At 50.3% G+C, this 24,516-nt stretch overlaps 1 protein-coding gene and 1 long non-coding RNA gene across 5 annotated transcripts in view; one reads left to right on the top strand and one right to left on the bottom strand.

Moving 5' to 3' along the window:
- The first annotated feature begins 2,534 nt into the window (after nt 1–2,534).
- The window catches only part of CRMP1 (collapsin response mediator protein 1), a 67,254-nt gene continuing 45,272 nt past the window's right edge, over nt 2,535–24,516 (top strand). Inside the window, exon 1 of one of the 4 annotated variants that reach the window (XM_072946468.1) lies at nt 2,535–2,915. In XM_072946468.1, the coding sequence (XP_072802569.1) occupies nt 2,535–2,915 (381 nt within the window). Of the gene's footprint in view, nt 2,916–5,575; nt 5,626–6,995; nt 7,161–12,689; nt 12,707–24,516 lie in introns of those variants that run through there. The other 3 variants (XM_072946477.1, XM_006216366.4, XM_072946479.1) reach the window with 3 other exon arrangements.
- On the bottom strand, nt 4,000–7,273 carry LOC140688089 (uncharacterized). The gene is made up of 2 exons (XR_012062827.1): nt 7,131–7,273; nt 4,000–4,896 (listed from the first exon to the last, which is right to left on the bottom strand). It is a non-coding gene; the product is annotated as an uncharacterized lncRNA (long non-coding RNA).

Genomic DNA, 24,516 nt, shown 5'->3' with positions numbered 1-24,516 from the left:
CTCCTAGTCTTGACAACTGCCTTGCCCGTTCTTACAATGAAGAGGGTTTTCTTGCAAAGTACTGAGGTTGCCATCGCCAGCGGTACTTAAACAAAGCCTGAGAGACAGCATCCTCAGGACGTGAGGGCCAATTCAGGCATACAGCACTAAGAGGGAGCTCAGAGTTTCATCTAACTCAAGCTTCTTGGATTCTCTGATATTTCTGTGGGTTTAGTCATCATGAGTATTTTGGGAGCTTTAGAAGAAGTTTCTATGTGGTCTTCAATATGAAATTTCCTTCTCTGGAATGTTCTAGGAACAGAATTTCACAGGACAGATACAAGTTTTCATTGAAAACACACTTGCACAGCAACCCAGAGTCTTGCAGGCCCCAAGAGGACTATCTGTCGTGGAAATCTGTGCAGGTGCCCAGGGGCAGAGAAGGGAGGGGACCAGGATAGGGTGGGTAGAAGAGAGTGAACGGGGGCTGGGGTGATGGTGGTAGTCTCTGTTCTTATTTATGGTTAGTGCTCCCCTACACTAATATATGCTTCTTGAAGGCAGGGACTTTGTAAATACTCATCTCTGTATTCCCAGTATTACTTCCTCAAGCACAGAAAAGGACCTGCTATGTGCCCACTGAATTCCAGACCTGGCTGAGCACAGTGAGATCTGAAGTACAGGCAACTGCTTCATTCTCCTCTCCTGTTTCCTCATCTGTCCAACTAGAGAAGTAACAACACCCACTTACTGCACAGACCAGCTTGTTGAAAGGTGGTAAGTGTGGGAAGGTGACAGTGAAGCCATGGAGCCAATACCCCAAGTCCTCAATGCATGGGTTTCAGCACGGAAAGAATGAGAGTGTGAATCTGGAAATCTGTCTGTCTGGGACTCCAAGAACCAATAGGACCAGGTGCTGAAGGGACAGTTCCCAGCACTGGGAGGGGTGGGGGGTGTGGCACAAGGCACTGAAGCTCCCAGCTGGGTCCTCCACCCAGCCTGATGCTATGTGTCTGGACTTGCCCGTGGAGGGGGCTGGCAGCTGGCGATTCTGCTCGTCCAGAAAGAGCAGCTGGGACCACAGTGTCCCTGGAGACTCTTAGGACCCTCTGCCTGATAATAATCGGGGAGAAATGAGGAAGTGTATTTAGCAAAGGCACATGGCACCTGGCTTTGAAGACGGGTAGAGAGGGAGCCCCAGCAGAGCGATCCCCAGGCCCCACGCCCTCCCCCCGGCCCTGGTCAGAGGATGCCTGGGGCCGCAAGGCTGCAAGCTCCTAGCTCAGCAAGAGTAGGTTTCATCAGGGGTCACGGGAGGTGGCCCTGGACTGGGGAATATTTGTCTGTCTGGGTGACTGACAAGAGCCGGTGCATGTGTGAGAAATGATCAGTTCCTTTGTGTCTTTTTCTGGAGTGTTTCTATTTCAGCTCCTGACCTCCCTTATTTCTGGTACGGATTTGTGTGTGGGCGTCCTGGCGGGGTTTACATGTGTGGAGTCATCTTGTGAGTTTGCCTTTGGTATGAGGGCGAGAAAATCTCTTTGTTGTGTGGGTGGTGCAGGAGTGAGCCCGGTGTACACGTGTGAGTCATTGGTTCATGTGCAAGAGTGTATTTCTCTTGTCTGTCAGCGTGAATGTGGTCCCGGCACATCCCTCTTGCCTGACTGTTCATCCTGCCAGGCGCGTAGCCCTGTCTGGTACATTATGTGTGTGTTTGTCTCCTTCTCCTTAGAACGTCAGCTCCCGGAGGGCAGGACTTGGTCTATTTCGTTCACGGCGCTGCCCCCAGCACCAACAACGTGGTAGGCACCAGTGGGCTCTCAATATAATAGTGCTGAGTGAATGAATGCGGTGACCGATGTGTGAATGCTTCTCTGGTTGTGCAATCAATCTCCGTGTGATGCGGTGCATGCGCCGGCTTGGCTGAGAATTTCCGGGGTGTGTGTGTGTGTGTGTGTGTAATTGACTCGGAATATGTACAAGTATGTATATGTGTGCAAAATTGTCTATGATGTGCGTGAACGAGCCTGCGTGTATCTGGGGAGCGTGTGTGTAATCGATTCCCGCATATGCCAGCCCGTTAGTGCACCTCGCACGTGCCCGTATGGCGTAATCGTCTGGTGTGCTAGTACCAACCTGTGTGTGCCTTGGGAGTGTGTGAGTGCGTGCTCGCCGTTCGCACCGCCGGCTCCCCTCGAGCCCTCCGCTCGACCTGGGGGCAGAGAGTGGGGGTGCGGCGAGGGCACTGCGGTTCGGCTGCCCGCCCTCGGCGCTGCGGCGAGGGCACGTCACAGTCTCTCCCCGCCCTCGCCGCGGTCCCCGCCTCCCGATCCTTTGTAGCGGGCGGCTGCGCTCATCCACAGCCGCCCGGAGGCCCCGCCCCAGCCCCTCCTCGGCCCCGCCCCACCGCGCGCCCCGCCTCTCCCCTACCCTCCCCGGGCCGCAGTCGCGCCTGGGCAGCCGCGGGCCCGCACCGAGCGCGGAGCGCGGCGCACGGCGGTGGCTAGGGCCGTGGGCAGGCGGGCGCGCGGGTGGGCGGCCGGTTTTGGACCGGTATGGCGGACCGGCGGCGCGGGTGGAACACGGAGGACGACCTGCCCGTGTATCTGGCGCGACCGGGCAGCGCGGCGCAGACCCCGCGCCAGAAGTACGGCGGCATGTTCGCTGCGGTGGAGGGCGCCTACGAGAATAAGACCATCGACTTCGACGCGTACAGCGTGGGCCGCCGCGGCTCGGCGCGCACGCCTCGCAGTGCTGGCCGGCTCGACTCTGTCGGCCTGCCGGGGCCCGGCGGTAGCGAGGACACGGCCAGCGACGTGAGCGAGCCCTCGGGCTCGGCCGTCAGCTCGCCAGGCGAGCGCGACGAGCGACCCCCTGCGCTGCGCATCCGCTGCCCCGCGCCCCGCGACCTGCCACTCGGCCGGGACAATGGCCAGGTACCCTCGGGGCGCGCGTGGGCCGGACGGAAGGGGCGGGGCCCTCGGGCGGCTGGGCGTGGGGCCGCCTGAGGGCAGTGCCCGGGCCGGAGTGCTGTGGCGACTGCCACCAGGCTTGGGAGAGCTCCAGAAGGCCCTTCCCTCACCCCATCATACAGGAGGTCTTGGAGAGGTGGTGCGACTCGGTCAGGGTTGGCCGGCATAGTCCGGGAGACTCCAAAGGGTCCTTCGAGATCCAGTCCCCCTCTCCTCCTCTGCAGAAAAGCAGAGCGAGGTTCTGAAAAGGGAAGTAAGTTGGCTAAAACCGCCACATGGTTCCTTAAAACGTAGCAGTACCTCTGGGGTTAATTTCATCCAAGGCTCCCTACTCTCTGCTTTATGAAAAGCCGGGGAGCTCCGTTCCGCATTCATCCCTTCATTTATTCACTCACTCATTAGTAATTGTAGAGCACCTGCTAGGTACCAGGCGCTAGGAGAGGTTCCCTGAAATGCCTGTGGTCACAGGGCTTAAAGCTTAAGCCTTTCCTGAGTGCTCCCCTCTGTGCTTTCTGAGGGAAATATCTGGTGAAAGATTTAGATTGTCGGGCAGATAGAACTGGAAACCACTACCCGCAATCACCGACATCTTCAGGGACGCCCCTGAATACCACAGCACGACGCCAGTGTGCTCACTTCACAGAGCAAGCTGGAGGCAGAGCGTGGATTTGATCTGGGGTCAATAGCTTCCTAGACTTGGAGGTTCCCCCCCCATGATAGTGGGGAAACATCAGGGAGAGGGAACGCCAAGCCTTGGGCCCTATGGCTCTTGTCCCTTTAGCTGGGGGTCGCCAGGGCACTGCGGGAGGAACGGTGGATAGATGACACAGCTTAGGGATATATGGTCGAGGTGCTTGGACAACGGAAGTTGGAGTACCCGAGGGCTGGCGAGCTGTCGGCTTAACCCAGAACTTCCAGTCTGAGCACTGCTCAGGTTCCAGGCCCCTGATAGGTGCTGGGATCCCTGCTCAGCACTCCAGCCCCACCCTGGGTCAGGGTGGGCGACAAATTCACTGTGAAAATTAAATGAGTTAATGCTGCTAGGTAGTGAGCACTCAATAAATGTTCGTTGTTTATTATATGAGTTTTATCATTATCATTTTTATTAACCCTTCTCCCCTTAAATGCTATGAGAGGCATAAAGTGAACCGGAGGATGCAGAGCTTGATCTAGGAGGGCTTTCTTGAGGAGTGGGGGCTGGGTCAGCCTGTGGCTGCTACAACCCAATAGTGGGTCTCCTCCTGCCCCCATCCCCAACGCCCCAGGCTTTCTGTCCCGGTAACTCGGGAACTCTCCGTGGTCCTGAATCCGGCGCCTCGCAAGAAGAAGCTCTACAGTGAGGGGGTGTGTGGTGGAGGTGGGGGCGAGAAATGGGGATATCGAAAGTGTCCCGTCTCCTTGTCCCAGCCCCTTCTGTATCTCTTCCTGCCCACCTCCTTCCCTGGTGGCTGACCTCGCTTGGGATCCAGGCTTCAGAGCCTAAGCGGGAGGCTTCAGAGCCGCGGACCGAGAAGCCGGGGCCAATACTGGAGAACCCTGGTTTCCAGTCAAGGCACTGCGCCCTCTTGAGCTTCAGCTTCCTCATCTGTGAAATGGGGGTGGCATCTCCCAGACTTCCTCAAGGCGTGAAGGAGTATCAGGGAGGCGAGAGCTCTTTGTGTACGGCTGGGAGCTGTGGAAAGCGTCCCTGATGGAGCTGCAGTCAATGTCACCAACGCCACCATCTCCCCTGGGCTGTCTGGGACGGCTTCGCAGCCGTGCTTCGGCGCTTGGGGACGCTGGTTGCTTCACCTCTTCCATTCTTCCTTCCTCTCCCCCGCTAGCCATCTCTTCCCTTTCGCCATGGCTTCGCGGGTACTGGACAAAAGGCAGCGCCTCCGGCGCTCCGAGGGCTTCAGAAGCTCTCGAGGTTCGGGACTGTGTAGCCAAGGGGCTCATGGTCTCCCTGAGGGGAACATTTTACTTTCTGAGAGCTGAGGGGCCACGGGGTTCGGATTCCGGGGCGGGCCTCGCTGATTCTACGTTTTGCAGAGGGTACCGAGGCCCTTCCCCCGCCCATAAAGCTCTTTCCTGGGGAGGGAGGAGGGGTTTCTGCGGCGCAAGCGCAGGGCTTGCGGCGGCCCAAGGCTGAGCGACTGCGGAGCTTTGTACCCGGGAAGTCCGCTCGAGAGCCGTGGTCTTTTTGGCCAACAGCGGACCCATGCCCCTCCCTCGATATGCACGTGGTCTTGTCCCCACCCCTGGAGCATACCTGCCCAGACTCAACCGTGGGGACGCCCTGGTTCTGGAACCTAGGACTTAGCAACGCTGTGGAAGGGAATATGGAATCTGGGAGAGGGAGACCTGCAATTTCCGGTCAGCAACAAGAATATAGGACCCAGCAGTGCCAAGGCTGAAATGAATGAGTGTAGGAGAATGCGCTCTAGACGAGGCGTGCAGGAACGTGGCTTCTAGATATGCTCTGCTGCAGCTAATATGCTTTGTATCTGAGATACCATTTTACCTTGTATACCTCAATTTCCCACCTGTGAAATGGGAAACTTAGGGCCTAGTGTTCCTGGAATACTAAGCTGTTTCTCTTTTGTGAACATATAACCCCATCTCCATTTTAAGGACCAGGCATCTCTGGCCTCTGGTCCTGGACTGGAGGACTGGCCCCCAGGTGGCAGTGGAGGTAAGAGCTTCGGGCCCTAACTTGAGTGGTGGGGGCTTTTCCATGATTAGCACACCTGCCCTCTGGGTGGCAACTTGACAGTAAAAAAGATGGGGTCTTTTTATAGAACCTGCAGGTTTGGATTTTGTAGGCAGAAAGTGAGGTTGGCATTTTAATCTGCCTGGAGATTTGGGGCACCTGTCTAATGCTGTGGGGGCTTGCTAAGACTCCCTTCTTCTCTCCCTGTCCCCTCTTTACTTTTCTCCTATCAAGAAGTTTAACATGCTATGCCCTGGTCTCCTGCCCACCTCTCCCCAAAGCAACATCTGGATTATGGGTGCCAGGGCTGGTGTCCACTCTCCACTGGGAGGCAGGACATTCTGTTCGCCACCTTCCCCCTAGCCTGTCCTGGGGGCTGTGGAGACCTTAGTGCTAATGGTCTGGCTGTCCAATCAGCAATCACTGTCTGGTAGACAGGGCTGTGGGGGTGACCTGGTGGTCCCAGTACCTGGGGGCTGTGTGATGAGCAGCGCTGCAGGGGCAGTAGAGCAGGTCAGCCATTCATTAGGGCCTAAGCCTCCCTGCTGCAGGGAGGTTCCTGCTGAGTCTGGTTCAACGATGGGAGAGGGTGGCAGGGAAAGGTTTTATGGAGAAGCCGTTGGCAGTAAGTCAGGGAGAATAGGTAAGCTTATGTCTGAGCTAAGATATTAAGAGAAGGTACAGCTGGAATAAAGGCTTGAACTTGGGTCTGGAAATCTGCTTGGTCTATTCAGGGAGTTATCACAGAGGACGGACAAACGGAGGCTGGAGGCTGGGGAAAGGCCAAAGCGGGGCTGCCGCTGGGCCAGATCCTGGAGAGCCTGAATGCTCCAGCAGCTGGGGGTGGGGGTGAGGGGGAGGTTCTAGGCACCCGGCTCACACTCCTTCCCTCAGGCACATGTTCCAGGGAGGCCCCCAGATGCGACGCACCACACCTGTGGCGCTGCCCACAGTCTCTGCCAGCGCATCCGAAGTCCGTCTCTGGCTTTTAAAAGAGCCCTGAAAACCAGACCTACCCAATCGCGAGAGCGAGGCTGGGGCCCAGCTGAGGGCGTGTGCGCGGGGCGGGGGTCGGCGGGGCTGGGCGGTTGGTGGGGCGGGGGGCGGAGTGGGGGAGATCGGAAGGCAAGCGCTTCCTGGTTCGAGCCGAGAGGGGCGAATCCGGCTCGGCTCCGCGCCGCCGGGAGGAGCTGTCTGTCTGCAGCCCCCTCCTCCCGCCCTCGTCTCTCCCTCCTCCTCCCGCCCTCCTCGCGGAGCCGGGCGGTGCTGGCAGCCGAGCGGCGGCGGCAGGCGGGCCGAGCAGCCGGGGCAGCCGGGCGCGTGGGCAGCCGCAGGCGCCGAGCCTCCGTCCCTCTCTTTACTGGGCCCAGGCCTTTGTCACCGCGCGCGTGCAGAGCGGAACCGCTCAAGGGAGCCGGACAGAGCGAAAGCCAGCCCCACAGGTTCACCCGCCGGGCCGAGGGCGCCAGAGCGGGGCCATGTCTTACCAGGGCAAGAAGAGCATTCCGCACATCACGGTAAGCTGGGCCCCCGCCTCTGCCTCGCCGTTCTTTGTGGGGTGGAGGTGGTCTCCGTCAGGGTCGGGATCCGCTGGGGGACCCTCAGGGGCGGCCCCCGGAGGCTTCCTGCGTCGCCGCGGGTAGGGCGGGGCCGGTCTCGGCTTTGCAGCCCCCTCCCCCAAGCATCTGGGGGACAATGGGGGGGAGGGGAGCCCCGCGTGGCGGGGCGGGGCTGGAGCCTCAGGCCCCTCTCTCCGCGGGCTTGCAGCCCCCTCCCCCCACGGGATGTGCCTGAGGATGGCATGGACTGGGAGGTTGCGGAGCCGAACAAAAGAGGGAGGGGCGCGGAGGTCCGAACACCCTCCATCCGGCCTTGGAGCTGAGCCTCCAGAGTGGAGCCTTTGCGCCGTCCAGCTCTTGCGCCTCGCAGCAGAGTTCCTTCCCCGCCAGAGGGAGGAAAAAAATCGACCACCGTTCCCCACTCCCCGCCCATAATGATGGAGTGGAAGTCTGGACCTAGAGACAGCGCCATGATAGAAGCGCCCCTCCCATTCGTCCCCGCAACTAAAAATAGCTTAATGGGCCGGCACTGGCGACCCCGGAAGGATTAACACTTGGGGTGCGGGAATGGGAGTGGGGACCGAGCTGTACTCTATGTCCCTGGGTGTGGCCGGAAACAAAGGAACCCTGGTCTTCACGCTTTGTCTCAGGGTGGGGAGCTGAGGGGACAGCCGATTCAGAAACCTCCACCCCATTCCTTGCCTGGCATGAGAATTGAACCAAGCCATTCCTGAGAGACGTGGACCACAGGTGCTGGTGAAGCCCGTGGGCCTTGGGTGGCTGGTGTCTGAGCAACCAGGTGCTAGGAGGCAGGATTCTGAGCATAACTGAATCTTCTGGGGATTCCATGCCTGAGGTTTAAAGACAGGAAACCCAGCATCCTCATTTATCCAGAGTCCAGGCTTAGAGTTGGCCCCAGAGCATCTTGGAGAGAGTAGCTTTGGGCAGAGGGGAAGGAGCTGACATTCCCTACTCGTCTGCCCAGTGTATTGTGGACCTTGCCTTATTGAATCTTCTCAGTAAATCTTTTGAAGGAAGCATTGTCCACATGAAGCTCTCAGAGGCTGGAGCACTGGCTGGAGGTACAATTGAGAGGAAGGTTGGGAGGGAACTGGACCCATACCTCTCCAGAACAGCCCTGCATTCTGCCCTTCTGGGCTGAGTCTCCCCTTAGGAAGCCCCTCCTGTGTCCTGCTTCAGGTCTTGCCAGCCGACCTTTGCAGAGTTACCATCCAGCAGTGTGACCCCTGAGGGTGGGACCACCTCTTCCCCATCCCTAATCCTTGCCCTCTGAGACATGGAGATGTAAGTGACCAGTCACTTAACACTGTTGTCGGCTAAGAATCAATGGAAGGGATGTAGTTGTCCTAGGCTAGGCAGTGGGGGGAATGTACTGGATATTTATATGAGCATGTCCAGGCTTTGGGACTCTCCAGCCCTGCCCCGGGGGACCCGAGGCAGGAGATGGAGGTAGAGGTGATGCAGTGACTGATGAATTCTGGAGCCCCAGGCCCCTTTGTGTCTGTGGCCCCCCACAGGCCTGTGCCCTGTTCCAGACCCCAGTTTCTAAGAAGGAAGCTGAGCAAGATGGGCTTTGAGGCAGATGTATCAGAACAGTGCCTCCTGAATTGTCTAGTTCTGTCACCCTGCCTTCTGGCTGTGGCCCTCCAGAGTGGAGATGAACTGCCCAGGCTTTTGCACCGGATGGATCTGGGTTAGCCTCCGTGCTCTGATATCCAAAGTGGGCCTAGCACTGGCCATTTCATAGGACCCTTGAGCGTCCAAGAGGACCCTGGCAAAGCGCTTTGTGTTTGGTAGGCACAGAGCAAGGGCTTCAGAACTGCTGGCTGATCCTGCTGCTTTAGCCATTTGAGTGAAGCAAGTAGTCCACTCATGTATAAGAGAGAATCAAACGGAGTGACTCTGACAGCTTCAATAGCATGGGGAAGAGAGATGCTGAAAACTCCGCTCAGTTACTGGGAAAGTAGCCCTTGATGAGTCATTCATCTTTTGTTTGGTCCACATAGTTCACTCCAGCTAGAAAGATTTGTGGTTTAAAGGAGAAACCAGAGAGGATGACATTGGACGGAGCTCCTTTGTAGGACGCACAGCTTCCTGAGGATCCTTTGCTGATAATGTTCGTGTTGTGACAGGAACCAGAATGCCATTAAATGAATGGACGGGCATTGTGGCTTTACACATGCTATACCCTTAACATGTTCAATATTACCCAATTGGTAAGTGACTATAAGAACAATAAGTACCTGGTCTGTGCCGGGCACTGTGCAGGGTGCTAGGGAAAGTGGGTATGAGATGGGCATGCCCTTGCCTTCCCAGTGTTTAGCAAAGACTGACATTTCAGCCTGAAATTGCTGTGAAGTGTGGGGGTGTTGTAAGGGGTGGTATGGGAAGCCAGGGAGACCACAGCAGGAACACCCAGCCTCATCCTGGGATGCGGAGGGAGACAGACGGAAGGAAGGGGGTTCTGTGTGACGTGGGGGAAGGCCCCAAGGCAAAAGAGTGTGATCCCTTGGAAAAACTGAAGGAAAGTCAGCGTGACAGAAGCCTGACCTCTGCATCCAAGTGCAGCTTCTCTGAGCAGTTCGAGCAAATCCTGGAGACAGTTAAGGTGTTTTGGCAGCCCTGGTGTGTGTGATCCGTGGAGGGACCCAGAAGGCTTAGAAAAGGATCAAGATTTAAAAAAAAAAAAAAAAGACCAGCTGCATCCCCAGGTCCCCACCTGCTTGATGTTTTCTCACTCTGTGCCCCCCTGAGCCTCAGTCTGCCCACCTGAACAAAGCGGATAAGGTCCCAGCTTTGGCAGTGAAATCAGAGATAGGAGAGGGTATGTGAGCAGAGGAGGAGGAGGGACATCCCAGACAGTGCACAGTGCGGACCGAGGCGGGAGCAGGGCTGAATCACGAAAATACTCTACTCATGTTGACCGCGGTGTCTTTTCCTCTTTCCTCCACCTTAGCCTTCTTCTGAGATACAAGAGTAGCCTGACTGAAAAGAGGGGAAAAGCTTGGCTTCAGCCCCCAAGGATTGTTTAAAATATTAATAAGGCTCTCTTTTCATGTGTGGCTTTTTAAAAAGATTAATGGGACAGCCAGAATTCATTTAGCTAAAGCTGTTTTTCGGTGCCTACTGTGGTGGTTAAGCAAGTAGAGCATCCTGGGCGTGGCTCTGAGCAAACAAAGGCACAGGGCTCGTGGCCCCTCGGAAGCTTTCGGTCCCCACAGAGCCACAGAAGAGGGTAGCAAGAGTGTCTACCATGACGGTTAAGAATTATTGTTTTTACAAATAAGACTTCGTGAGTACTGACCATTTGTGATTTTGCAGACTGTGATGGCAGTCAGGACCCCTGTGATCATTTACTGGGTTTTCAGAACAGTCCTGTGAGGAAGACAGCCTGTTATCCAAAGAGTAAACTGAGGATTAGAGACTTTAAAGCTTCATCAGTGGCCCGTGGAGGAATGAAGATATCCGATTCAGGCAGGGAGGGTAGATGGGCTAGTCTCCTCGCTAAGACAGTCACTGTCTGATTGAAATCTGTGTGTGCGCGCACGCGTGTATGTGTGTTAGATCAAACAGTGAAGATGAGCAGGGAAGAAAGGTATCAATAAGTAAAAATTACATCAGACTGAATTCGTTACTGTAATGGACAAATATGCAAAAAAACCTACTACTTCCTGAGGGTGACGCTCAGCCTATCTATAAATATTTAGTTTATCTTCCTGCCTTTTTATGCAAAGGATTTGAGATGCCTTCAGTGATTTGTCACACATCTCGTGAAATCAGATGGAAGTAGAATACCAAGAAAGAAGGTCGAGGAAGAGCAGAGACCAAACCTGCCAGCGATTCAGACCACTGGAGCCTGACTCAGCGTCTCATTCTGACTCAGAGCTTTTGTCATCCAGGGCAGAGAAAGAGACCCCACTGGTTTGGTCAAGACTATGATCAGGCAGGGAGAAGTGGGCCATAGTCTTAGGGGAAAATTTATTTTATTTTATTTTATTTTTTATTTTTCGTGTATATATTTTTCATTAAAGTACAGTCAGCTTACAATGTTTTGGGGAAAATTATTTTAAATTAAATTCTTTAAAAGTGTTTCAGAGGGCATAAAAGTGATGCTGAGTTAGGGTATCTTCCATAACATAATTATGGCAACTTAGCCCTAACTGCCTGTTTCTTGTAATAAACTTGGCCAAGACTGAATACATGGAAACACATGACATGACATATGTGAGTGTGCCGGGCACATAGTCAGTGGCTAACAGGTGATAGTTCCCTTCCCTGAACTCAGGCTCTCTCTTTGAGGAAATGAAAATTCAGAATGACAGGTGATCAGTGAGTGTTAACTGCATATCTGTCTGTTCCTTGAACTGTGCAAGGTATGATGGGCAGTTAAAAATACATATTTTTATTTACGTGACCCTGACTTTGAGAAGCTTTCCATCTAAGTGAAAAATTGCACATGCATGGAATGACTTCAGAAGGACTGGAGGGTAAACTGTGGACTAAATCACAGGTGTTAGAGGAATTCAGAGAAAGGGGAACTCATCGTTGGCAGAAGCAATAGGAGGTGGCCTTTTGGGGCTTGAGGGATGGAGCGAGCTAGGTGTTGAGGGATTTGATTGGTAGAGACAAAGGAAGAGCATGCAAAGCAGGGGGAACAGCATGGACAAGACCTGGGCTGGGAAATGAATATGGTCAGAAGAGAGTAAGGATTTTTACATTGTTAATTCAAGGCGTGAGGAACTTGAAGTAAATTTGAATGGATAGGAGATCGAGGGGGTTCTACAAGGCTTTGGAAGTCAGACAAAATACATCCAAAGTGATGGAAATAGCACGTGGGGTTTAAATCTGGCTCAAATGTGAATGGGATATTTGACCTTGGACAAGTCAGTTCTTCTCTGAGCTTCAGATTCCTTTTCTTTACAAAGTTGAATTAGGTAATTCAGCTCCAAGTTATAGGGTACTCTGACTTTATTCTGTGGTAATAGGAAGCCTCTGGAAGCTCTTGAGGTGAGAAGATGGTGTGATAAAGTCAGCATGGAAGAATGTGGATTCTGAAGCTTGGCTATCTGGGTCTGAATCCTAGCTGTTACACTTACTGGCTGTGCAGTTTGGGCAAATCACTTGTTTTCTCTGTGCAGCAATTTTCTCACTTGTAAAATGGGAATAATAATAATACTGCATAGGGGTTTTTCCCTGAGAATTAAGTGATTTAATATATGCAAGATGCTTAGGATAGCACCTGCACATAGTATACACTCTGTGGGTTTGCTGTTATTATTCTTACTGTGGGATGGTGTATCAGTCAGCTTTGTTCCATAGCAAACAATCCCAAAGTCACAATGGTTTTCAATAACATACATTTATTTCTTGCTCAAGCTGCATGAGGGCCTGGACTGGCTGTAGCTTTGCCCCTGGCTGCTGCTTGTATCTACTCACCTTGACCCAGGCTGAGGGAGCACAGAGAATGGAAGCACAAGAGACTGGTACCAACCTGAAATGCCTTTAAGAACTTCTTTTTAACTGTGGCCCTTTCATATCTGCTCATAGCCATTGGCCAAAGCAAGTCACATAATCAAGGCATAAAGTGAGGAGGAGAAGCCCAATGTTAGTCTTTCTGGAGGAGACATGAGGACTAAATGTGTACATTCTGGCCCACTAAGAGATGCTAATAAACACCTCTTGGAGCTGATAACGGGGTGGTCAGAAAGTGTAAGGGATGAGTTTGGAAGAAAAGATCTGCATTGGTTCCCAGGCTGAATCAGAGTTGAGAAAGAGCATCAAATTGAGGTGTCTCACTGGGCAACTAAAACACAGAATGGGATGGGGATGAGAGGCAAGGCCCAGAGATAGAGATTAGAGACCTATGTATAAGAGGCACTGGTAGAAAATAGGAAAATGTGAGATATTCCAGCAACCAGTGGTTCTCAGCCCATATGTTTCTGTGAGCACGGTGATGTATTGAAAAAGTCCTCTGTAGAGGTTCTGCTACATTTTGATTGGCATTCACAGTTTGTTTGTTACAACCAAGTCTACAAGTCATTCTAGTAACAGCTATCAGGTGGAGCCCTGTGTACTCACAAGCGGAACAGTATTGAGTGGAGTCTGACTTTCTTGTAAGAAAGAGGAAGCTCTTGTAATGGAAAGGGAACATCAGAAGACGGCCCCTTGAGCATATAAGAGAACAGGGTCAGGGTAGTGGACAGCACCATGGTGCTGAAGAGTAAGCAAGTGCAATTAAGGAGTCATTAAAGGCCCTGTGAGATGGATACAGTCACACTGTAGTAGGGATGACAGGATAATGATTGCTGACTTGTTTGGTGTTGTTTTAGGTCTTTAATCCCTTCAAGAATGCTGCAGATTTTAATACTACTTGTAAATATGTCCAGAACACAGAAGAAGTTAAGATTCATTGCCATAGAGAGATGCAAAGACCAAATCATAATTTTGTTCAAAGTGACAGAAGACAGCTCTATACTGGTGTTGGTGGTTTGGGAAGTGGAATGAGATCTAGGATGCTTCACAGAAAGACTGGTCCAGAAATCTAGAAAACAAGAGTAAACAGGTAAAAGGAGGGAAGTGATGGCTGTGGACATATGAGGTTACAGCTCCCTACTCCTTCCTTGGGCCTGTGTCCCAGCACCTGGAACAGTCTCTCTGACCAGGCTCACCCTTTCTGGCCCTTTGCCTTTGTATAAGCTGTGATCATTGTGGAAAATCTCCCTCCTGGGGTTGGGAATTGGAAGCACTCCCACTTCAGTAACTTTGGTTTGTCCACTTGAATGTGCACACTTGGAAGATTGGGACAATGTCTGATTCTTCTCAGCAACTCCTCTGGAGCACTCTTACGCACTGGTGACTCATGGCAGGGACTCCATACTCTGTGAGTGGATGAATAAAAACTGGACTGCAAGCTGTGCATCTCTGCTGACTGAGGTCTTAAGACACTTTTCCATTTGACTTTCCTTAAAGAATGTCTAATGCAGGGAATTAACATTTGGGTATTACCATCCAGAAGGCGATGAGGGTAATGTGAAGTGGTTTTGGAGCTGAAAAATAAAGACTTGCAAAGTGGTACTTTGACAGAGGGGAGAGAGCAGATCTGGCATATTAATGGGCTTCACTTCATTTCACATTAAAAGCAAGCTTTTACAGGAGGAAGCTTTCATATAAATGTTGGATCATCAAAGTACACTTCTCCCCAGGACCTTGACTGAATAATGACTTGGTAGTAGAGCTTGGGGTCAATTCCATGGGAAAACTACGTGGATCTGATGTAGAATTGTGCAAAGTAAAGAGGGGGCTGCTTGAGATTCTGTACCTGTCTCCAAATTATGCTGCCATCTATTTTATATCAGATCATATTCTTAGGCTTAAATCCTAATAAAATCTAAGCAAATATTTGATGTATACTACCTTAAAACCGAAAGTAACCTTTTAAATTATGTAAAATTTTCTGGGTTTGTGCATTTGAGGTAGCAGGAAGGAGTGTCCATTGCTTCTTCTCCACCCCCGTCCCCCTCTGGTGTTCCCCCCTTGCCTGCCTCCAATGACAGGGAGATCCCCACTTTACACAGCAGCCTGCTTTATTCTTGGACAGCTCTGTTGTTGGAAAGTCTTCTGTATGTAGAGTGAGAGGCTGTCTGTTGCCCTACTTTTGGTCTCAGAATTTTCATAGTTTTCTTCCTTTTCCACATTGATATTCCTAGAAGTTCTGAAAGATATTTCTCAGTTACTTAGGATCTTTTCTTTTCCAAAACAGCCCCAGTTCTTTATTCCTCATCTAGTGCAGTTTCCAAGTACAATGTTTAGATTTTTCTCTCCTTTTTCCTTTTTCTTTTCCATTTTTAATTCTTTTTACTGTCTTTTATTTCTGAGCTTGTAGAACAAAATGGGTCCAAAATAAAGCTTAAATTATTGGGCACCTTGAAACTGGTTTAAATAACTTTCTAGAGTCATAGCTTCTTTTGTGAAGCTGGTAAAGTCATTACAAACTTTCCCCTGCTTCTTCAAATGCACAGACACAGAACATTCAGCACAAAGCATTGGGCTTCGTAGGCCAGTGTTCAGTGTGTTGAGAGCTTTAACTTATTATCTTAAGTAATCCTGTGAGGTGGGTGCTTTGATTAGCTCCACTAAAAGAAAAAAAAAACTGAAACACACGGAGATTAAGTATCTTGCTGCAGGTCACCGGCTAAGAAGCTGTGTGGGAATAAGCTGTAGTCTCTGTGGTGAAGGATCTCACAGTCTCTTGGGGGGAAATGGACATATAAAAATGAGCTGAAAGATGAAGTGTCATGCACTTGTGAGACAGTGCGGACCAGAGATGCAAGCCTTGTGCCACAGGGCGAACATCTGTTCGTGGAGGCAGGACACTGCACCTGACGAGTTGGAAATCAATGGGCAGAGCAGGTGTGGCAGGAAGTCCAGTGAGTGGACACCACAGATAAAGGCACAGGGTGTGAAATTGCAGTTTCAAGAGTCAGAATATGGTGCAAACCTGAGAGAGGGAGGAGGCCAGGCCAGAAAGAGCCTGAGGGCATTCTGTGTCTTATGAGCGAGGACAAGGTGATGAAGGGTTTGAAAGAGAGACGTGATATGGTTGCATTTGTGGGACAGAAAAGGCATTGGCTGTCATGTGGGGGGGACAAGACAGGCAGCAGGGAGACAGGTAAGGAAGGCTGGCCTGGGCAGGTGCAGTGGGAGGTGGAAATCGGCAGGTGGGTATGAGGACATTTCTGGAGCAGATGCGACGACATCTATGAAAGAGTTGGGTTTGGAGTGTGGGAGGTTAGAGATAAGCTGAAGATGAAACTGGGCACATGAATGAGATTTATCTCCCCAGGTTGCAAAGACTTTAAAATACAGGCGCTAAGCGCTGTCCATGTATTAATTGTTTTAGCTTTCCAAACCTTTCTCTGCATTATCCTGGGACACTGAAGCACAGAGAGGTGAACGTGACTAAGTCACATGATTAGTAAGTGTGAGGCCAGATTAGAACTCAGGCAGTCTGCCCTCTGCCCCTGTGTCCTTAACCAGCAGACAAAATCGCCTCTTTGTTAAATGAACATTAAATGAGATAATAAGTACAGAAGCAGCCGGCTTGGGGGGCATTGCCAATGTTTATTAAGTGAATAGTTCTCGCATTTAACATCTTATCACTTAGAGCCCTTTGTAACTTTCTGAGTCCTTCAATCTGCCTTACACCCTTTCAACCGCAATTGCAGCAGTCTTATCAGGAGGGCAGGTGAGGTGCTTGACATGTGGATATGTATGGACTATTCTTGCTTATCCCCATTTTGCAAAGCAGGGAATGGAGCCTCAGACATCTTAACTAGGTATAGTGGAAAGAACACTGGGATAACCAGCAGGGGACACTGGGCTGTCACTCTGTAGGTACCATGTGGTACTAGGTTCAGAACTGGGGCCACCATCTCCTGGCTGTGTGACCTTGAGCAAATCACTTGACTTGTCTGAGTTTCCTGATTTGTAGCAATAATACCCACTTCCTAAGGTGACTTAAGAATTAAAAATGAAAACCCCTTGTAATGCAGAACCGATGTTTAGTATGTATTCAGAAATATGATTTTCTTAAAGGCAACAGGTTTCTGTTCACATTGCTTTATATAAGGTAAAAAGCAGAGACAAGGAAATGCAGAAGTAGGTCTAGACATATATACAGATTTAGCTAGCATGCTCCTTCTACGGTAGCCTGAAGACCTTATCCACTCCTGGGGTCATGATAGAGGTATGTTATTTTAAAACCAGATTCTCAGCCCATCAGGGAGTTTTTCCTGAATGGCTGTCAGGTACAGTGGAGTGTGAGATCACGCTGTTAAAATTGCAGTTGTCATGGAAATGGCCCTGAGCTCACAGAAAAAGCCTGTAACTCATGGAGACCGCCTGTATTTCTGATTCATGAAGGAGTAAAATACCACCATGTACCCTACTCATGTGTGTGGAGAACAAATGTGTGTTAATTAGATTCAGTCTCAGGCCTGTTGCCACTTCCAGGGCTACTTTCCTGGAAAGTGTAGCAAAGGGCCACCGGCTGACAGGCTGTCCCCTGAGGCAAAACCACAGGCGAATGAGCTGGTTTCCCGTGAATCAATATGAATGTGCAGCTGCACACTGTAGGCAGCACTTGCAATGGAAATAATAGACTTTATTTCCACCATGCAGGAGGGAGAACAGAGTGCAGGGAGGCTTAATGCTGCAAGGAGCCTGTTTGGGAGATCTTGGCAGGGAACCTGGGAGGAAAGGGGCTCTATTCATTAAAGGTAGGAACAGAGTCATGGATTTGTGAAGTGTTTGAGCTAGAAAAATTTCTCAGCAATCACTGTGGCTGTGGCTTCTGGCACAGAATCTGAATAGTGTATCAATTTGCTTTGATGCAATAAATGCTGCGTAACAAATAACCCTGTAATTCTGTGGCTTACAACAACAAATAGTTATTTGTTGTTCACAGGTTTGTGGGTGGCAGAGGCTCAGCACGGCTCAGCTAGATTTGTCTTCCAGCTTCTGTTTGGGTCAGGCACATTCCTCATATCTTCTCATTCGGGGACTCAGGCTGAAGGAGGCATCATTCCTTGGGTCCTGTGGTTTTCATAACTCCCAAAAATTTGAACGGAAACCCACCTCCCTCTTAAAGCTTGTGCTCAGACTGGTGCACTCACATCCACTCTCATTCTGTTGATCAATGTGAGTCACATAGGCATACCCACAGTCGATGGGGTTGGGAGAGCCCTACACCCATATTGGAGCATGACAAGTGCAGGAGAGCAAGAAGAGTTGTGAAACAAGTAGCATGATCTTCCACAGAGGATCTACATCAAGAATATCTGAGGTGTTTGTTAATAGCATACATTCCTGGCCCCATAAACTAGATCTGGCAAATGAAAATCTTTACAAAAGCACCTGGATTGGAATATTCAACAGGCACCCTCGGTGGATTTTCAGAGTTATTTAGGCTCTTGTGCCATGTTGTGAGTTGTACATACATGAGTGATGTGTGCCTGTCTGTCCTATTGAGTGTTTGAGTTGCAAGCATGAGCCCTAATATCAGTGGCTTGTAGAGTTTGAAGAACTAGTAACTTTCAGAATTTAACTTGACATTTCTCTGCCTTATGAGAAAGCAGTTCCACCTGTACTCAAAGCAGGGGCAAGCACATTTTACCAGATGAAGCTTCCTTTATCTTTTTGAGACTCATTTTCATGTTTGCTGTTTGGAGAGGGAGAGATTCTTCATCTTTTCAGGAGTAACTGGTCATTTAATTTACTCTAAGGCCAGTCCCGCTGATGAATCAAGCAGCCTCATCAGAGTCTGTGTGCACCTACAGCCACAGAGGGAGCTGCCGTCTCAGTGTGAAGATCTCTGAGATCTGTTTTTGGCACTCACTCATTCACTGACCCCAGATTCCAGGGTCTGCATTAGTGAAGCCCTGTAGGAGAGGGAACATGAGGGTATCGCTTGCCCTCCCCCCATCTTCCTGGGGTGGGATAATCAGAGTACTGAACGGTTGGCACCAAGAGTTAAAAGTACTTGAAACCATCTACAGACATTGTGAAACAGAATCCATGATTATTTTTGCTCTCTAGGAACGTAAATATTACAGATATGCAGGTAAGCTGAGAAAGAAAAGCGGTGAGGAGCTCCAGAGCTGAACGAGGTAGAATGGAGAGGGATCTTCAGTGTCCCAGGGTTTGGAGAAACTTTGCTGTCCCAGCGCCCAGTTGCGTTTCAGGACCACGGACAGCGCGCCCACTTTGCGCTGTAGTTTCCTTGTTGACTGCATGGAACGTGGAACTTTCAGAACACCGTGTCTGTGTATAGTCTCCTTACTTCTCTGGACTGCTCCCCTTCTCCATTTTTTTTCGCCTCATGAACTTCTCAATTTCAGAATCCAGCTCAAATGTGCCCTCCTTGATGACATAGTCACTGTCTTTCTCAGTATCTGTAATGACAGCTTTTGTTCTCTGCTGTTTCCCAGATAGCCAGGGTTGCTAAACTAGTGATTTGGGGTAAGTGTTGGTTTGATGAGACTACCACCTTTTTTCTTCCTTCTAAGTCTCCCCAGACCTGAATGGGTTTTCTGTTCCTCTGGCTTTGCAATGGAAATACAGACTTTCTTCCCACCATGCAGGAGGGAGAAACAGAGTGCTGGGAGGCTTAATGCTTCGCTCTGGGGTAGACAGTGATGCAAAAAGTGCACAGTGAGCCACACCTCCCCTGCCAGCTGAAGCTGACTGTTGTTTATTTTGCTGTTGTGTGGGTAAGAGTGTCTGAAGCTTTAACAACTAGTCTTTGTAAGCAGCGCTCAACAGGGGCTTAATATTTGTGAAGAGAGCAAAGGCATCCTGCCAACCCCTCCCGGTTGGAGCTGGAGTGGAGATAATTGCAGGTTTGGAGAAGAGGGCCTTCCCGTCCCTGGGTTGCTTCTCTGACTCCAGGGCATTTGGCAGTAGAGACACGATGACTGCACAGCACCATGGCTTAGGTGGGCCCCTTGTGAGGATGCCTTTCAGCCTCATCTGTGTTGTACAGGCTTCACACTAAGCAAGCTCCTATTCCCAGGCTTTCAGAGAGTTTTAAAAGCAGAAAAGAGAGGTTTCTGATGTCAGTCTATCCTTTCCTCCGTTTTTCTTTGTTTCTCACCTCCCCACTTCCTTCCTTTCTTTCTTCCCTCTTTTCCTTCATTTTTCTCACGCTCTTAATCACTCTTTTATCTTACTCTGCTGTTCTTTCCTCACTCCTTCTGTCTTTTCAAACATTCTCTTTCTTCTCTTTCCCTCTCCCCTTCCTCCTGTCTGTCACCTCTTTTCCTCCCACTTAGCAGAGATTTGCTAAAAATTGTGTGAAGTCCCTGGCTGGTCCCTGGGGATTTGGAGATGACTCACACAGATAAATCCTGGCCGTGGAGGGGCGTCTAGCACAGCAGGAGATGGGCACATGAGCAATGGTGTGTGGATGTGAAGTGATGACTCTTGTGGGAGGAGGGCGTGCAAGGGGCAACAGGGGCTGGGGGAGGCATCCCAAAGTCTCCACTGGGGGGAGTCCAGTGCTACCAGAAGGACCGAACGTGTAGAGAATCTGGTATTTTGCTTTTTCACTGAACATTTTATTGTCTAGCAATATTGTTTATACTTAAAAACTCCTGGGGAATATTTTAGTAGCTGAGGTGAGATTATAGGACTGTAATTAACTCTGGTTTATCTCTTTGTGTAGAATTCCTTGACCCTGTTGGGGATATTTTCCTGAGGACAAATTCCCAGTACTAAATTTCTAGATCAAAAGTCCTGAACAATTTTAAGGGCCTTGGTTCATTTTGTCAACTTGGCTGACACTCCTAGTGAGAAATCCCAGCTTTGAAGAAAGCTTGAAGATTATCAGTTTCCCTTCTTCCACTTCTGCCCAGTTTTTAGGTGATGTCTCAGTTCAGAAGCTGTATGTTGGAGTTACTCCTGATGTATCCCTTCCACTACCATTGTGAGCAGCCCAGACTCCCCTCTATTCATGGTGTTAGAGTCCCCGTGAGCTGGTGCCTACGTACCTGGCCAGGTTCCCCATACCAAGGTCGCCTTTCAGCTGGAGGAAACCACTTACCCAAGCATGCCAGGCTCCTCCCAACCGACGCCTTTCCCCCTGCCATTCGTTCTCTCTGCATCTCTTCTCTTCTTTGCCATGTGGCTAATTCCTACTCATTCTTCAAGCTCAGAACAAGCATGATTCCCCTGGTAGGGCTGGGGTGGAGGCCTCCTCTGAGCTCCCACCACCCCTGCACGCCCCTCTGTCCCAGCCCTTCCCACACTGGAGTGCAAAGGTCTCGTGACGTCTCAGTCTCCACTGGCCTGAGAACCCTGAAGGACAAGAACTATTTCTTTTAGCCACATATGCTCTTTCCTTAAGCAAATATTTATTGCTTGTAGTTCCTTCTACAGAAAATGGCAAAGAATAAACAATGTGTAACGCTGTTGAGTATTCACCAGTGACAGGCTGGGGCTAAGCATTTTATATACGTACCCCGGGGGTTCTCCTGGTAGCCCTATGAGGCGAGAACGATTATCCCCATTTTGTAGATGAGGAAATTAAGGCTCCGAGAGGTGAGGTCACATGGATAACAAGCGGGCAGGGGTTGGAAGCTGCACCTGACTCTGGACGTTTTGTTCTTACACAGTATTGATCCAAGGACATGAGCCGTGCTGAGCGTAAGTCGCTTTAGGTCACTGCTGTCACTGTGGAATGAATGGGCAGACTCTGACATATTCTGGCTGCTTAATTTGTGTTGAATTTTTAATAGGATATTTCATTTCCTTCAAGGTATTTAGCGGTGATCTTTGTACAGAGTTTTTCATTGTTCATCTCTGCTGACTGCCCCTTGTGGCAGTCCAGGGACAGGCAGGGGAGAGTTACTTTTCTTTCAAATCTGTGACTTTCATTTTATCAAATCCTTAAAAATTACGTACCATAAAATTCACTGTTTTTAGTGTACATCTCTTTGGGATTTTTCACCGACATTTCCTGCATGAAGAAAGGGAGCCCTAGGGAGCTAGGTTGTCATGTTATTTCTAAATCTGATGGTGAAAATGTTTAAAAATGTGACAGAAGTGTGTTTGATGGTGTGAACACTGGACAAGAAGTTGTAAGTTAGGAAGCCTTGGGTCTGACCTTCGTCCCTGTTGGTTGTGTGAATTTGGGAAGTCATCCCATCTTCAGGCTGTGTATCCACCTGAGGTCAGATCAGACCTCAATTCCACAAGAACTGTTCATGCAAACAGGCATGGAGAGCATTGCTCTTGTAAAGCACATTTCCTCTGATGTCTTCTGAGGAAAAGTGTCCTTGTCAAATGTTCCACAAAATGAAAGAGTCTAAGTTTAGAAAAGATCAAACTCAGTTTTCCTCTTGAATATTCATTCACATTACACATCAGTGGAGTAAAGGATCTGGGAATTGCTGTCATGAGAATGATCTTTGCTTCTCTTTAACCTAGATTTTTGTAAACTCACTACACCTGGGAATTGCCTCTTAGATCAACATCTACTACAACCCCTCTGGGCTGGAGTTCTAAAGGACATGGTTTTGAAAGTGCCCATTGAAAGGGAAAACAGTGCAAATTTTAGGGAAGAGAAGGAAAAAGTCATATCAGCTCTTGCTTTCTTGTGGCTGTGTGTGTGTGTGTGTGTGTGTGTGTGTGTGTGTGTGTATGAGATATGCTGGTTCCTGAGAACAGCAAGAGCTGGGACCTGTGGTAGCTGTGCACAGCATCTGCTGGTAGCTGGCGGAGGCGGGATGCGTGGATGTGAACATCTGATTCCAGGAGCAGAGCAGGGCGGGGCTGATCTTCTGATGCACGGCACATTAAATACCACCTTTCGGGATTAGCCTGGAAAGCCCTTTATCAGATGTGATGAGGTGATGGCTGCCTGCGGGAGGCCGTGTTCCAGAAGCCAGGCACCAGCTGCCGCTGACTCCTGTTTCCCTGCTTTCTGGTGCCCGGGGAAGCCTGCACACCAGCGTGTCTCTCCTCCTGCGTACGCAGAGCCACGCCCCTTTCCCTGGGTCCTGGAGTATCCCAGAGGCCACGCTGAGTTCCCTCCCTGGGGATGCACAAATGGTGACTGGCTTCTATCTTGTGGATAAGAGGCAGGGTGTGGGGCCTGGAAATGACTGAGCTTGAAGCCACCTCCTCCAGAGACCCTCCTCCTGGAGAACAGGACATGCTGGTTCCGGCTCGTCTTCCTTGGCTCGTGGCTCATGGTTCTTGTCTCCTGGCGGTGATGCCTTTTCTCTCCGTCTTCACCCGTTTATCCTTCGAGAGTCAGTTCAGGCATCCATTCATCCATCCATCCGGCCAGGCTGTGTCCAAAGTAGTGGAGATACAGCAGTGAAGAAAACAGATGAAACCTCTACCCCCATGGCACTGAGTCTCTTAAGGAACTGCAGGGACAGCTCTAGGTGACACCATCTGTCTACATCAGTGTGCATGTAGTCGGTCCGCTGTGAGTTGTGCCTGTGGGATTACGCACCAAGCTCTGATGTCAGTGGGGCAAGTCACTTTTTAGGCGGACACGTAAATATGCGACAGGTCAGATGAACCATATGAAGCACTGCGGAAACATCAAGTGGCAGAGGGGTGTGGGGTCTGCAGGTGGGGCAGCCACGGTGCGGGCTCTCAGGTGAGTAACACTGAGCAGAGACCTGAAGCAAGTCAGAGAGTGTGCTTTTCCAGGATGGTAGGGTTCCAGATGAAGCAGGGTCTCCCTGACGTGGTGAACATCACTCTGAGGGAAATATACCAATGCACGGAGCCACCAGACGGTTCTGAGCAGCAGGCTGCCTGCTTTGTTTCTGCTCAGCAAGCCTTTCCTGATCCTTAGTTTGGGTGAAACCCTTCTTTTCCGGGCTTCTGCAGCATCATCTGCCTTCCTCTCATGGCTGATACCATGGGACCACTGGGACCAATCTGAGGTGCATTCTAGCTCTAGAAGTTTCCTCAGAGGGTCCTGATCCAGCTGCTCAGAGCATTAGCCAGATCAGAGTGTACCCTGTGTTAGATTTCCATGCCTGCCTCCCTCTGCCCACTTCCTCACTCTGTTTCGTGGAATCACCTCCCAGAATCACTGCTGCCTCTAAATCCTTGTCTCAGGCTCCATTTTCAGGGGAACCCCTGCAGGACACCTCCTCATAAGCGGCGGCTATGAATCGTACCATCTGTCCACTGTCTCTCTTCCTGCCTGAGGGGTGGGGCTGAAGGGCACAGGCTGTGTTCTATCCATCACCACATCTTTCGCTAGGAGACAGTAGAAATAGTGAACATGCACATGGCAAAAAAATTCTCAGCCTCCCAGAAATGCAAATTAACAAATATGAATGATAACCAAGGATGCTTGGCCATCTCATGATGGAGAATTGGGGACGTACTTTTGCAAAGCAATCTGGTTATATTTCTCAAGGGCCACAAACAAGGTTTATACCGTTTGACCAGTTGTTAAACTTCTGAGAATTTAGCCTAAAAAATAGCCCAAATTAAGGGGAAAACTTTGTGCACAAAGATGTTCACTGTAGCAATATGTATCATTGTGAAACAGTGAAAAAAACAGTGGGGGAGCAGTTAGACAATTTATTGTGTATCCGTAAAGTGGAATATCTTGTAGCCATTTGCACATGGTTATGCAGAACGTGGAATAACTTGGGATAGGCTGACGGTAAAACGGTAAAAAGCAAAAAGGACACAATTGTGTGGTTTTTTCGCTCCTAGAGTTTGCTGCATCCTTTGCAGCCTCTGGGCCTTGGCACAC

The sequence above is a fragment of the Vicugna pacos genome, chromosome 2, assembly GCF_048564905.1.
Source record: "Vicugna pacos chromosome 2, VicPac4, whole genome shotgun sequence".
Taxonomy (NCBI): Eukaryota; Metazoa; Chordata; class Mammalia; order Artiodactyla; family Camelidae; genus Vicugna; species Vicugna pacos.
This window is presented reverse-complemented; position numbering and strand designations above follow the sequence as displayed.